The sequence below is a fragment of the Puma concolor genome, chromosome E3, assembly GCF_028749965.1.
Source record: "Puma concolor isolate L17-30 chromosome E3, mPumCon1.1.hap2, whole genome shotgun sequence".
Taxonomy (NCBI): Eukaryota; Metazoa; Chordata; class Mammalia; order Carnivora; family Felidae; genus Puma; species Puma concolor.
The window spans coordinates 25,942,556-25,957,716 of NC_141682.1; the positions used below are offsets into that span (position 1 = coordinate 25,942,556).

General features: G+C 43.4%; 1 protein-coding gene across 3 annotated transcripts in view; it reads left to right on the forward strand.

Moving 5' to 3' along the window:
• Positions 1-15,161, forward strand: part of DNAH3 (dynein axonemal heavy chain 3) — a 170,910-nt gene that overhangs the window by 1,991 nt on the left and 153,758 nt on the right. For 2 of the 3 annotated variants that reach the window (XR_015245692.1, XM_086692831.1), the window contains exons 2-7: positions 2,940-3,343; positions 7,593-7,697; positions 8,232-8,454; positions 11,591-11,663; positions 12,715-12,889; positions 14,502-14,691. Coding sequence is in view for 2 of the 3 variants with exons in the window: in XM_086692831.1 (XP_086548957.1) it covers positions 3,305-3,343; positions 7,593-7,697; positions 8,232-8,454; positions 11,591-11,663; positions 12,715-12,889; positions 14,502-14,691 (805 nt within the window). In the remaining variant the exon portion in view is untranslated. Of the gene's footprint in view, positions 1-2,833; positions 3,344-7,592; positions 7,698-8,231; positions 8,455-11,590; positions 11,664-12,714; positions 12,890-14,501; positions 14,692-15,161 lie in introns of those variants that run through there. The other variant, XM_086692832.1, reaches the window with a different exon arrangement.

Sequence of the window (15,161 nt, forward strand, 5' to 3'; positions counted from 1 at the left end):
CAGATTTAGCAAATAAAAATCCAGGACACCCAGTTCAGAGTGAATTTCAAGTGAACAACAGATAACTTTTTAACATAATTATGTCCCAAATACCGAATGGGATAAACTTATGCTAAAAAAATTATTTGTTGTTTATCTGAAATTCTAATTTTACTGGGCATCCCGTGTTACATCTGGCAACCCTGTGTACTTAGAGTTGAGGGATTGAGGGATTTGAAGCCTGCATCCCTCTTGGGACTTATCAGACAGAAGATTAAGTCAGACAATTCTGGTGCAGATGAGGTAGCTGGGGAGTGTGTTGGGGGAGATGGCATTTTCATTCTCCTTAGTAGATATTTTATTTATTTATTTTTTAATTTTTAAATGTTTATTTTTGAGAGAGAGAGAAACAGCACGAGCAGGGGAGAGACAGAGAGAGAGGGAGACACACAGTCTGAAGCAGGCTCCAGGTTCTGAGCTGGCAGCACAGTGTCTGACCTGGGGCTGAAACTCAGGAACTCAACTGTGAGATCATGACCTGAGCCGAAGTCAGACACTTAATCGACTGAGCTACCCAGGCGCCCTATTTATTTATTTTCTACATAACAGACCACACGTAGGTTTTTGGTTAAAGCTAGGGAACAGATTCCATAGTCAGGTTCAAGTCCCAACTTTGCCACCAACCTAGCTGAGTGATTTAACCTGCCTGTGTCTGTTTCCTCAGCCATAAAACTTGGGATAATAATTGTATTTATTTTCTGGGTTGTTGAGAAGATTTGGAAAGATGATGCTTAGCACAGTGCTAGCAGATAGTATAGCTCAATACATGGAAGTCATAATCATTGTTTTGATGTTTTTGAACACAGGTAGACTTAGAGTTCACTAACTTTCAGATGGAAGCATGTCTCCTCCTCACCCACAGGGCCATGGGGCTCATTAGCACCATACCAGTCTCTTTCTACTGTTTCACTTTGTTGGGCTACAGCCGCTGGTTTTTGTGTGACATTGGGTTTCGTGCCCCATTATAGGAGGCCTGGTAATAACCCCATTTCTGTCTAAACCAAAGTTTCAAACCCTGTCACTAGTTCATTTATTCCAGATACTATTTGAAATTGTATATATTGTGTTATCTAAATGTCGTGTCTGTCCAGAAGATGGGGGCCCCCAGTTGTGGGGTAACGATCAGGTGGAAAACAGTGGCAAGGGCAGTGAAGGATTCACCTGAGGCAGAACAAGGAAGCTAGAAGTTTACCAAATACACCTCAAGGGAGGTTGGGAGGGGCAGGACAGCAAAGGAGAGGCAGTGGGTGGGGGCTATTTTTAAAAGGGAAATGTGAGGAGGAATGGGGATGTATGGAAAAAAGGGAGACTTTATGGTAGCTGTGCCTGGTTGTAAGTAGCCCATTGGTTAGTTAGGGCCTATGGATGTTTTGAGGTGAGTCCCCTGATGGTCTTGTCTATATTCAGCCAGGAGGTCACTGTGAGCCCTTCCTACATTCCATTGCTCAAGATTGTTTGCCTAAAAGCGGACTCTCCATATATGTCTGATGGTAGAGAGTAGAAATAAAAGAGATGGGGAAGCACAAGGTTATTTTCAAAGTATGGAGAGGGGTGCCTGGGTGGCTTAGTTAGTTAAACATCTGACTCTTGATCTTGGATCAGGGCTGACAGTACAGAGCCTGTTTGGGAGTCTCTCTCTCCCCCTCTCTGCCCCTCCCCTGCTCATGCACTCTGCCTCTCTCAAAATAAAAATAAATAAACTTAAAAAATAAAAAAGTAAGAAAAAGGAGAAACAGAAGTACTTGGTGCTGTGCTGGTAGGATCTCAGAAATGTTTGTTTTCTGGATAGGTCCTTTGTGGAAAGAGCAATGGACTCTGGAGTCATAAGGACAGGCTTCAACTTCTATTAGCTCTTATGAGTTGCATCAATTTGGGAAAGTTATGTATTTTTCTCAGTTTTGGTTTTCTCCTCCATAAAATGGGAACAACATGGCATTTTGGGGAAAATTGAATGAAATAACAGATATGCAAGCATGGCACCCCAAAAGAGCTCAATAAGTCTAACTTGGTTTTGAGGGAACTCAAGCGACCAAATAATGTGTGCTTTGAATGTTTGGACAGCAGCTAATACTGTAACCTGTGTACACAAGTATACATGTGTGTGAGTATGTGTATGTGTGTTTCTGTGTTTATAATAAGAATTATATTAAAAAAAAAAAAGAAAGAATTATGTTAGCCACAACATCTATAGAGTGCCTCCAATATCAGGTGACCAAACCATCCCACTGCCTAGGACTGCGGGGGTTCCCTGGATACAGGACTTGGAGTGTTAAAACCCAGAAAGTCACAGGCAAACTGGGATGAGTTGGTCATCCTCCTGCTCTGTGCAGATTGCTTTACAGACATTATCTCATTAAACCTTCCAACCTACCCTGTGAGGTAGGTACTCAAGTTTGTTGCCATTTTACATTTAAGAAGGACATTTAGAGAGATTAAGCAACTTCGTCAAGCCACAAAGCTAATTAATGGGAAGGGCAGGATCTGAACCCAGCTGGGTCCAGCCTGAGACCACCATGCTATAGGCATTTAGACTTTACCAAAGGCATAGTCTTTTATTGCCACTCATCTCTACATTCCCGGATCTTTGCTAAACACCCTCCCATCTTCCTTTCTGTCACCACCAATTTCTGCTGCCCAGCCAGGCCTCCAGCAAAGGGAGACACCAGCTGAGTCAAGCCCAGTCTTGTATCTGGGCACAGCTGAGGCCCCTCCTTCCTTAGCAACAGACGCTGAAGCCTGGTTACCGGCCCCAAGGCCTGGGTGCAGGCACCTCCAATGTTAAAACAGCCCAGAGAGGAGGAGAGAGAAGAGTTCAGGTTGCTAGGGTATTGTTTAGTGGAGGTGTTTCTTCCCTCTTATCTGTATTAACATGTAACTCTGCTTCCATTTTTCCTCTACAGTGAACTCGGTGTGTTCCTGGAAAAGTTCTAAGAGAGGAGCTGCTCAGTGGAAGGGAAGAGCGGCCAGAGCAGAAGGCGTTGCGACCACAGCAGAAAAGCCCTGCAGAACCCCAATGCTCTCCCTTCTTCATTCTCTAGCTTCTCTTTCTTTCTTCTTCTACCAGAGAACTCCTCAGGGGGCCAAAGTCTATGACCTCAGAGAGACAGCTCTGTGAACAGAGCTTTCAGAACATTTAGAAAGTTCCGTTTTCTGTGTCACCTCACTATGCTATAAGCAAGTGTGAATTTCAGAGCCACTGGTACGAGAGGATCATCCCTACAGAAACTGAGAGCTCTTTATTCATTTTGTAATAGACCCAACTAAAATGGACAACATGAGTGATGTGGATTGCTCATCTCAGAAGGTAGGTGTGAATTTTAAGGTGTATTTCTTTTTTTCTTTTAAACCTGTATTTTCAACATGTAGGGAATTTGGGAGTGGACAGGAAGGGGATGTTTCAATCATAGACTAATTGCCATGTTAGATCCCCTTGACTGAGCAACTGTGTTAATATTTTTATGCTTTGTCCTTTGAAATATGCTTTTTGCTGAATTAGGCTTTTGGACTAAAAGCCTCAGGTTTTGCTGTGAAAACTTCAGGAATAGATACCTGTTGTTCCTTTCCCTTCCCTTCCCGAGGCCTTTAGACCATATATTCCATCCAACACTTCCCAGATGTACATCAGAATATCCTAGAGAGCATCTTGAAAACAGAGACTTGGCCTCACTCCCAAAGGTTCTGATCCAGAAGACTTGATTGGGGTCCCGGAATCTGTATTTTTAACTAAGAATTGAGTGATTCTGCTGTAGCAGGTGAGCTTTTGAGATCGGCCTCCAAGAAGAACATGCAAACATGATGTGTAGTCAGAAATCATCCATCTGAAAGTAATAGTGTTACTCCATCTAGATGTCAGAATCTTGGTGTTCAAAGCCAAGATCCATTAGGTTGCCATACCCTAAAGTGCCCAGAGGAATATTTTCATGTTTATTTGTTTTTTGAGAGAGAGAGAGAGAGAGAGAGAGAGAGAGAGAGAGAGACAGAGCATGAACAAGGAAGGGGTAGAGAGAGAGAAAGAGAAAGAGAGAGACACAACCCAAAGCAGGCTCTAGGCTCTGAGCTGTCAGCACAGAGCCAGACGCAGGCCTTGAACTCACAAGTGGTGAGATCATGATCTGAGCTTAACTGACTGAGCTACCCAGGCACCCCAAACCAGAGGAGCATTTTAAATTGAAACTTTATGAAATGAAGGTGGTTCTTACAAAAATCAATCTCTTTTTCCTTCAAGATGCCACAGAGCATTCTTAGGTATGGTCATGTTCTGTTCTGGAATTGATTTCTAGATCTGGTGATCCTGTGTGTGTTCCATGTATCCCTGTCCCATGCACTGAGATGTTTTCTGCTCTCCGTATTTCTGGCTCTGTGTGTCTAAGTCTTAGTCTGTGCCTATGAACAAGCTCAAATTTTTAACTTGTTCTCCAAAGGTTCTGCTTCTATTATATGCTGTAAAATTCTTAATATTGGCTTGCTTCTTGCAAAATGTTTCAGTTTCTTTGCTTTCCCAAGAATGGCTTATGTCTTTGTATGATGATTCAGCTGTCTCTGTGTCTGCCCCTTGGATGAACATCTCTCAGTATGAAGGAGCATAAATATAATTTAGCTCAAACCCAAAAGGGAATCTCTGGGTTCAGGTAACCGAGAAGTTCAAATGGGATCCAGGAGTCCAGCCGATGTCACTGGGAGTCTATCTTTTGCCTTCTGGGAGTCTTGCTTCTATGTTGGCTGTATTCTAATGAAAGCTTTGTTTCCACATAAGGCAAAGATGTTTATTGAGAGTGCCTCTTTCTCAATAGGTCTAGTGAAACTGTCAGGAAAGACTGATGAGCCCAGCTTAGGTCACATGCCTGTCCCTGAGCCAAGCACTGTGTCTAGGAGGGGGAGAACCCTGATTAGCCTGACCTATGTCACATGTGCTTCCTGGAGCCAGGGACTGGGTGGGATCAGGTGACTGTATAGCACGGACTGAAATTGGAGAAGAGCCGATTTTGTCCACTAGGGCTGTCCCCTACTAATTTTGGTAGGGAGAATAACTTCCCAGTTGGTGTCAGAGATGACATCAGGTTTACCCCAGCCATGAGCAGAAGCAAGACACCTCCTGAATAATGTTAACGTCCTACTTGACTGTAAAAGTTCAAGGTTTTTTGGTTTAACTACTCATTTCCATTTTTGTTGTAACTTACTCAAGATGTCTGAAATTTGTGGTGTTTGCTTGTTGCTCTTTTAATGAAGATTTTTATTTGAAACATATTTAAAAGCTAGGCCAAGGGAAAGATTTCCAGTGACCATAAAACTTTCTTGCTTGCAAAGACAAAAAAACAAAAAACAAAAACAGGCAGCCAGAACTTATCAATCATTATATGCTGTACATCTGGGATCCTGATGGAAATCATGAATGACTTCATAGCACTGAAAGTACCACTGCCAGAATCGACCTCGGATGGTGTGGTACCCACTTTGGATGACCAGGTTCCTTTCAAGCTGATGCTGGAGTTCTATCCTTTTGTTCACCTGATTGGTGCAAATCTGATACTAATTTCAGTACCGAAAAATCATCTTGGAGATAATTGATCAATTCTTAGGTCCTTGAAACTGAGGTCAAGAACAGAGAGGGGCGCCTGGGTGGCTCAGTTGGTTAAACGTCTGACTTTGGCTTGGGTCATGATCTTGTGGTTTGTGGGTTCAATCCCCACCTCAGGCTCTGGGCTGACCCCTCAGAGCCTGGAGCCTGTTTCCTATTCTGTGTCTCTCGCTCTGTTTCTGCTCCTCCCCGGGAGCAAATCCCCAGACTTGCATTCTGTCTCTCTCAAAAATAAATAAACATTGAAAAAAAAAAAGAGAGAGATAGGCACGGTTATTTAACTCAACAAATTGAGTTCTCTAAAAACAGCAAAGTCTGCAGGTCTCAAACTCCTCCCGTTTAAGTTGGAGCCCAAGCATCCCTATTTTTAATAAAGTTCTATTGGTGAGTGTGATGTGCCACAATTTTTTACAATAACTAGATTAGGCCATTAGACCAGTGGGCCTGTTGTATGTTTTTTAAAGATCTCAGGCTTGGTGTGCATCTTTATTTATGGGTTTGCGTGTTTTTGTTGAATTTTAAGATCAACACCTTCCTAAAGTAATTTGCCATGTTATCAGTACTCGCTGTTTCCAATGTGTTGGGATGCAGAGTCATGTGTATTTAAATTTTTTTTAATGTTTATTTATTTTTGAGAGAGAGAGAGAGAGAGAAACACAGCGTGATCAGGGTAGGGGCAAAGAGAAAGGGAGATACAGAATCTGAAGCAGGCTCCAGGCTCTGAGCTGTGAGCACAGAGCCTGATGCAGGGCTTGAACTCACAAAGTGGGAGATCATGACCTGAACCAAAGCCGAACACCTAACCAACTGAGCCACCCAAATGCCCGCAGAGTTATTTGTATTTAAAAGCACCTGTGCGTGGCCAGGATGCATTACTTATATTCTCTGGGCTTTAGTTTCTTCATGTCAAACATGGTTATCAAAAACTCCCATAAGGAAAAAAAAAAACCTCTCATAAGGTTGTACAGTGCCTAGCACGTAATAATTTGGAATAATTATAGTGGTATTATTGTTATTTTATGAGGTTGAGTCATCAGTGAGCAGTTGGTTAGGGCGTGAGGGTGGCTGACATCCGATTCATATACCCCCTATCTGCTACCCCCTGCCAGTTCCCCTGCATGACATAATTTGCTGATTCAAGTAAATCAAATGAATCCAGTAATGTCTCATCTTACACAGTTTAGTCCAAGGTCATTGCCTTAGGTGAAAAATCATGGAGAGCCAAAATTGCCCTTGAAAGCCCCTTAAACCATCTTTAAAATGCTATACAGCAACATGTCTCAGTAAGTACAACCCACAGTTTTCCTTTAGTTTTGGAACAAATTGTACCTTCTCTCTCACAGCCCCAGATAAGTAGTTGTCATGCACATAGAGGCTGGGTCCTAGGACAGAAACACACACAGAATTGTTCAATACTGCTGTCACTTTCAGCTCTGCTCAGAAGAGGTACTTGGGAACTGAGAGTGGCCATGGGAGCTGCAGGTTCACCCCTACCTGAGGCTCACCCCTAAGCGCACCCTCACTGAGTGGAATGGTGGACTCAGACACCCATACTATTTAAGTGACTCTTTTTATTTTTCAAAGCAGGCAGAACAGAGAGTTGCTCATGTGTGTGTTAAACACACAAAGTACAATGCCACCACATAAGCAAATTTCTATTTGAAATTTTTTGTTTAAAGCTAACCCCTTTAATCACAATCCAGGATAGGGTAACTTCCCTCAGAATTTGGGGTCTTCCCAGAAGAAAAATATTACCCTAAATTTGCTCATTGAGGGGTAGCCAAGGAGAAGACGCTGGAGAAGAGACATCACTGATTTAAAAATGAAACCTACACTATGGATGGGGGTGAGAAGGTGTTTAGTGGGCATAACTCTGTCCCTAAAACTTATCTTAGGGATCTTTTTACTCCTTGCCAACCTGGAGGCTTGGAAATCTTTCCCGATTCCTGAAGAGCGGCTTTGTTCCCATTTCCCACAGATCCCTGAAAATGACTCAATACATCACATGAGCCACTCCCAGATGCGGCCAGAGCTGCCCCCTCTGCCTGCTTCTGCTAATGAGGAACCATCTGCGCTCTACCAGGTATGTTCACTGGGCTGCTGCTATTCTACTGATATTAGTGGGAGACAAACAGCTAGGCTTGACGAGTGGGATCAATGGCTTTGGTCACTTCTGCCACCAGAAAAGGCTATGGTAGTGTGGGGAGAAAGAGCTATCTAGTAGTACAAAGGTGAGTTAGGATCCAGCCTTCTCACTTCCCTGCTATATTATTGAGACTTTCTGAACTTCTGCATCTTCGGTTGTGAAAAATATAAGGATGATTATTTCTACTTTACAGCCATGTCCATAAAGAATAAAGACAATAGAAGTAAATCACCTGATGCACAAACATACTGCTTATTGAAAGCCAGCTTTTGTCCTTGACATCAGAAATCATGCTCATGGTGGTTGGAGAAGTGCAATTGGTGAACATCCAGGAAGCATATGGCTGAGTTTGCAGGAAGTAGAAACAGCGTAGGGCATGCAGGACTCTCTTGAGTCTCCATGTGAGTGGAACTTAAGCTCCTCCAAGAGATGTCCTTCACCTCATCATACTCTGCATTTCTTTCCTTGTAGACCATCATGTCGCACAGCTTTTATCCCCCCTTGATGCAACGTACATCGTGGACCCTGGCTGCACCCTTCAAAGAGCAGCACCACTACCGTGGACCCAGTGACTCCATTGCCAACAACTACTCCTTGATGGCCCAGGACCTGAAGCTGAAGGACCTGCTGAAGGTTTACCAGCCAGTCACTATCAATGTCCCCAGGGAAAGGACCAGAAAGGGGCTGCCATTAGGTAATTGTAGCAGTGTGCCATACCAGATCCAAATGGGGCTTTGCAGTGAGATTTTTAGTCGTGGGTTCTAGTTCTGGCTCCATTGCTTGCTGAAGCTAACCTTGGATAACCTCATAGGGTCTCAGTCTTTTCATCTATGAAATGGGAATGATTGTAATATCTAGCATTACATTTACTGTATGCCGTGTCCCTTACATTTACCACACGCCGAACACTTTTCTGCGTACTTGTGTTATTGAATCCTGAATAACAAATTATTCCCAAAACTTAATGGTTTAAAACAACCACCACTTATTATCTCATAGTTTCTATGGATCAAGAATCTGAGCATGGCTTAACCGAATAGTTCTGCCTCAGAGTCTCTCACAAGCATGCAATCAAGGTGTCAGCTAGCCCCACAGTCCTCTAAGGGCACTTAGGGAAGGATCCTCTCCCAAGCTCATTCATTTCCTCAGGTTTTTGCTGGCTGTTGGTCATAGACATCAGTTTCCTGCCACATGGGTCTTTCCATAGGGCAGTTCACATTATGGCTTCTGGCTTCCCTCATAGGGAACAGGGGAGAGAGCAAGAGACAGAAGAGAGCCAAAAAAACAGAAACCACACTCTTTTTGGAATTTAATTTTGGAAGTGACAGCCTATCACTTTTGCTGTATTCTGTTTGTTAGAAGTGAGTCACCAGGTCTAGCCTGCACGCACAGGGATTGCACAAGGCCATGATGCCAGGAGGTGGGGATCATTGGGGGCCATCTTGGAAGCTGTTTACCACAGTACTTTATATGTATTAATTTATTTAATCCTGCTGGGCACACATAAGTCTGCTTATCCTTCAGTAATTTTTGTTACATGTGTGTTGGAGCCTCTCAGTCTGCCCTCTGTCTCAAACTCATTTTCATATTTTTCATTTTTCTCTCTGTGCTGGGTCTGGGTAAGTTCCTCAGATGTATCTTCTGATTCACTAATTTGCTCAACTGTGTTGAGCCTTGAGTTTATCATGTCTAATGAATTTTTTTTACTTTCATGACAAAATCTTTTCATTTTCAGATTTTCTTTTTTTTTTTAATTAAAAAAGTTTTTTTAGGGGCGCCTGGGTGGCTCAGTCGGTTAAGCGTCCGACTTCAGCTCAGGTCACGATCTCGCGGTCCACGAGTTCGAGCCCCGCGTCAGGCTCTGGGCTGATGGCTCAGAGCCTGGAGCCTGCTTCCGAATCTGTGTCTCCCTCTCTCTCTGCCCCTCCCCTGTTCACGCTGTGTCTCTCTCTGTCTCAAAAATAAATAAACGTAAAAAAAAAAAAATTTTTTTTAAGTTCATTTATGTTAGAGAGTGTGGGTGCAAGCACAGGAAGGGCAGAGATAGAGAAAGAAAGAGAATCGCAAGCAGGCTTTGTATGCTGTCAGTGTGGAGCCCTGCACGGGGCTTGATCCTATGAACCATGAGACAATGACCTGAGCTGAAATCAAGAGTCAGATGCTTAATCAACTGAACCACACAAGTGCCCCTCATTTTCAGATTTTCTAATTGATTCTACCTGCCAATTTGTCATTTTACTCTTATAGGCTTAGCTCTTTCAATATTCCTGGGAAGATCTTAAACATTTATTTTGGAGCAATGTTTGATTGCTGTATTATTTTTACTTTGCAAAATTATCCCTTGCTTGTTGAGTCAATTAACTGTCTTTCTTACTATTGGTTTTTCTCATATGGTCTGGTCTGGGATTTTAATTTGCAGGCTTCTGTTGAGAGTTTTTTCCCTTCTTGTGACTTGCATCCCCCCCCCATTGTTTTTATTGAGGTATGATTTACATACAATAAGATGCATAGATCTCAAGTATTCAGTTCAGTGAGCATTGACCATTGTTTATACCATGTAGCCACCACCCAAACAGGATATAGGGCATTTCCATCCCTGGAGAAAGCTCTATTGTGCTTATTTCCAGTGAGTTCTCTTCCCTACCCAAAACCATCCCACTCTAGGGTAGTTGCTTTCTGATTTTTGTCACCATAGATTAATTTTGATTGTTTTCACTTAGAAATGTAATCAGTGTACCTTTTTGACACATACTTCTTAATCTAACGTTTTTATTCTTATGCCTTCATCTGGCCTCTTAGGACCCCAAATTAGTACCAGACCTTATATTGGTGGCTTGGGACTCCCATCCTAGGTGATATTTGGAGATCTTGTAGATGTGGTCACTGAGGCTGCGTGAAACTTGGCCTCCTTATTATTGGGCTGTCTCTGTTATCTCTGGCCAACATAAGAATTGAGGATCCCTGTGCTTTATCTGCATGACAGTGCTGTCTTCATGGATAGGACAGCCTGTCTTCATGGATAGGGCAGCCTTGCTTCAGTCCTGGCTTTGTGCTGTGAACCTAGATCATTTATTTATTTTGAGAGAGAGAGCATGAGCAGGATGAGGAGCAGAGAGAGATGGAGAGAGAGGATCCCAAGCAGGCTCTGTGCTGCCAGCTCGGAGCCTGACGTGGGTCATGAGGTGGGGCTTGATCTCATGAACTGTGAGATCGTGACCTGAGCCAAAATCAGGAGTCAGACACTTAACCAACTGAACCACCCAGGAGCCTCTCAAAATGTCAATTTAATATTATGTCTTCGACACTTCTCTGTTACTTGTTAATTCCTTTAGGCTGGAGACTTAAGTAACAGTATCTAGTTAAAGCTTTATAATCTAGTTTTATATCAACTATTGAATTCATTTGTAGTTACCTTGTATTGTGCATGATACTGGTTTTTCTATTTGTGATAATCATATGTTTCCTTTAAAATAAATATGCCAAGTGTAAAAGTCTTCACCTACTTAGAAATATTAAACAGTAATTTCCAATGTTTAGAAAATAGGGCATACAGGATTAGGGAGTGAATCGAGTAGGACTGATATTAATACTTGACAATTGTATGGGTGAATAGAAGGTATGTGCATTCCCATTTCACAGTTGGGGAAACTGAGGCCTGGAGTGATGAAGTCACTGCTTCAGAGTCACACAGGTGATTAGTGGTGCATGTAGAACCAGGCGGCCCATCTCCTGCCTTATCCCCATTGCATGAGTCTATTCCTCTTAGTATGCTCTGGGACTGTCCTGTGGACAGAGGATGACCCTAATGTGTTTCTTCTCCACTCTTCTAGCAACTAACTGCTCATCAGAACCCAACAAGAAGAAAAGAAAGTTCTCCTCTAGAGACAAAGAGAATCCCACCAGGTAAGTATCCCTGTGGGTGCAGGAGATTGTAGGACACCTGGCTGAACTGAAGAAGGCTGTGGTCTCATTAACCATGCTCTGCTTCTTGACTTCAAAGCATTCCCAAACTCCAAGTAACTCATGTGTTTTTCCACCAGTGCTCTTAACTCAATTTTTTAAAATGTTTATTTACTTTTGAGAGAGAGACAGAGAGAGAGACAGAACACAAGCAGGAGAGGGGCAGAGACAGAGACACAGAATCCAAAGCAGGCTCCAGGCTCTGAACTGTCAACACAGCCTAATGTGGGTCTCGAACTCATGAACCATGAGATCATGATCAAAGCTGAAGTCGGTTACTCAACCCACTGAGCCACCCACGTGCTCTCTTTTAACCCAGTTTTTTAAGGCTCTAAATAAAACTAAAGTAACCAACTGAGCAGAGGCACCTGAGTGGCTCATTGGTTGCCAACTCTTGTTTTCAGCTCAGGTCATGATCCCAGGGTCCTGGAATTGAGCCCTGCATCAGGCTCTGTGCTGAGCATGGAGCCTGCTGAAGATTCTCTCACTCTCTCCCTCTACCCATCTCCCGAACTCTCTCTCTCTCTCTCTAAAATAAAAAAAGGAGGGGTGCCTGGGTGGCTCAGTCGGTTGAGCGTCTGACTTCGGCCCAGGTCATGATCTTGCGCTTCATGGGTTTGAGCTCTGGCATCAAGCTCTGTGCTGGAGCCTTGGAGCCTGCTTCAGATTCTGTCTCTCACTCTCTCTCTGCCCGCCCGCCACCCCACCACTTGCACTTTGTCTCTCTCTTTGTCGCAGAAAGGAATAAACATTAAAAAAAATTTTAAGTAAAAAATGAAAATAAAAAAAAATAAATTTACCACCTGAGCAAAACCAATGCTAGCATACTTATGGATGTTCCATGGTTAGAGGCTGTCACTGCAGTGCACATCCATACTGTTAGATGACACAGAGGAGAGGGGTTTCCATTGCAGAACGACACTCAGCAGCTTGGAGACAGTAGGCCTGACACAGAGCACCTCTGCAGAGAACCAAAGATGTGTCTACTTTTCAGGACCAAGCTGACCCACAATATCTCAGCCTTATCATCCATAAAGAAGGAGGCAGTGACATCTTTGACCCTGCCAGGAAGCAGACCAATGAGTCCAGGAGAACAGATTGGTGTGATGTTACAGCAGGAGATGGAAATAGAAGGTAAAGAAACCCAACCATCTGAATCAGACTTAGAGGTATGTTCTTGTTGCTTCCTTTCTCTCAGTTTGCTAAGAATTATTCTTGACAGCTCAGGGATTCTAAACTCAGGGAGAATAGCAGAACCACCCAGGGAATGTTTTAAAAATATCAAAGTCCGGACCCCATGACAGACTACTGAATAAGGGTATGTGTGTATTTGTGTGTGTGTGTGTGTGTGTGTGTGTGTGTGTCTGTGTGAATTGTTTTAGTAGGTCTTAGAAACCTTTGAGTCCTTATAGAACATAGGTTGTGGGACACCTAGGTTGCTCAGTCAGTTAAGCATTTGACTCTTGATTTAGTTCAGGTCATGATCTCATGAACCATGAGATCAGGCCCCACGTTGGGGTCTCCACTGACAGCAGGGAGCCTGCTTAGGATTCTTTCCCTCCCTCCGTTTCTGCCCCCCATGCTCTCTCTCTGTCTCTCAAAATAAATAAATAAACTTAAAAAAAAAAAAACCAGTGGTTGCAAAATGGTGACCCATAAGCTAGGGTTGCAAAATTTTGAAAAATAAAACAAAAAACAGGACACCCAGTTAAATTGGAATTTAAGATATACAATAAATAATTTTAAAAATTATACTAAAATACTAAAAGTATAAGTATATCCCAATGCATCCTGTATTTGGAAGTTTCTTCTCTATAAGCAGCTTCCATTAAGGTTGGAGGAAGGTGAGCTCAGCCTCTTCTGACTACAGACAGTTGTCACAAAAGCTCAAAACTGATTTCCTACACTTTGTGCTTCTCACCCATCTTAAAGTATTTGTTTCTAGAGCTATTCAGCCATCTGGCAGCTTAGAGCCCTAAACGAACAAAACTTCCTGAAATCAACCAGATCACATTGGCCATTAAAAAAAAATTTTTTTTAATGTTTATTTATTTTTGGGAGAGACAGAGACAGAATGCGAGTGGGCTAGGGGCAGAGAGAGAGGGAGACACAGAATCCGAAGCAGGCTCCAGGCTCCAATCTGTCAGCACAGAGCCCCACGTGGGGCTCAAACTCACGAGCTGTGAGATCATGACCTGAGCCAAAGTTGTACGCTCAACTGACTGAGCCACCTAGGCGCCACCACATTGGCTATTTTTGTTTAGTTTGTGTGTTTGTATTGCTTTCCTAAACTCAGAAGCCCATGGTTTGATCAGAACTATTGTAAGTTTCACTTGGACTTGGGGAATTTCCCCTCACTGGCCGCTACAAGCCACAGGATCAAAGTCCTTTGTAGACCACCATTGTTGTTGAGGACGGTGAATTATCTGGTCCATTTGAGGAGCTCATTAATTATGTTCTTAAAGTTCACCAATGGGCTGCCTCTGTCCTGGCCTCAGTAGTCATTCCACTGTTCCTCTCTGCATGGCTTTTGACAAGTCCTTCCTTATAACCCACTGAAATTTCTGGCTCTGGGTCAGTCCTCCAGAGTCATGGAAAAATTTGCCCGCCATCACACTGCAGAGAGTGTGTGGTGATGGTCCCAGAAAACCCGATTGTAGCAAGTGAAGGGTGGAGATGGGTGCTGTGTGAACAGGGCCCCTTGGAGGCTGATGGGTGTGGGCAGGTGGGCACAGTTAACCAATCACTATCATTGTCTTGCTGGTGGTTTGTTTATGGAAGAGATACTATTACTATTTGACCAATGGCATCCGAAAAGATATGATTGCCCCTGAGGAGGATGAAGTGATGTTTCGGATTTCAAAGCTGATTTCTAACACACTGCTGACAAGTCCCTTCCTGGCACCCCTGATGATCATCCTGGTGAAGGAGAAGGAAAATGACTACTATAGTAGCATCATGAAAAGCATTGGTAAGGTTGCGTATAAGTGGTGCAAGGGGCTCCCATGTGGAGGGCACTGTCTTTATCAGTCCACCTTCTGGTTCCTCCTTTTCATTCAGATGCTCTCCGCCCATCACTAAGGTCTACACTAGCACTTCCTGTACTTTGATGGGCACCCACATAACCTGGGAATCTTATAAAAAATGCAGATTCCGGGGGGCGCCTGAGTGGCTCAGTTGGTTAAGCATCCAATTTCAGCTCAGGTCATGATCTCACAGTTTGTGAGTTCAAGCCCTACATCAGGCTCTATGCTGACAGCTCATAGCCTGGAGCCTACTTTGGATTCTGTGTCTCCAGCTCTCTCTGCCCCTCCCCTGCTTGCACTTGCTTGTGCGCTCGATCTCTCTCTCTCTCTCTCTCTCTCTCTCTCTCTCTCTCTCTCAAAAAGCAGATTCCGATTCAGTAGATCTGGGGTAGGGCCCGAGAGTCTGCATTTCTAA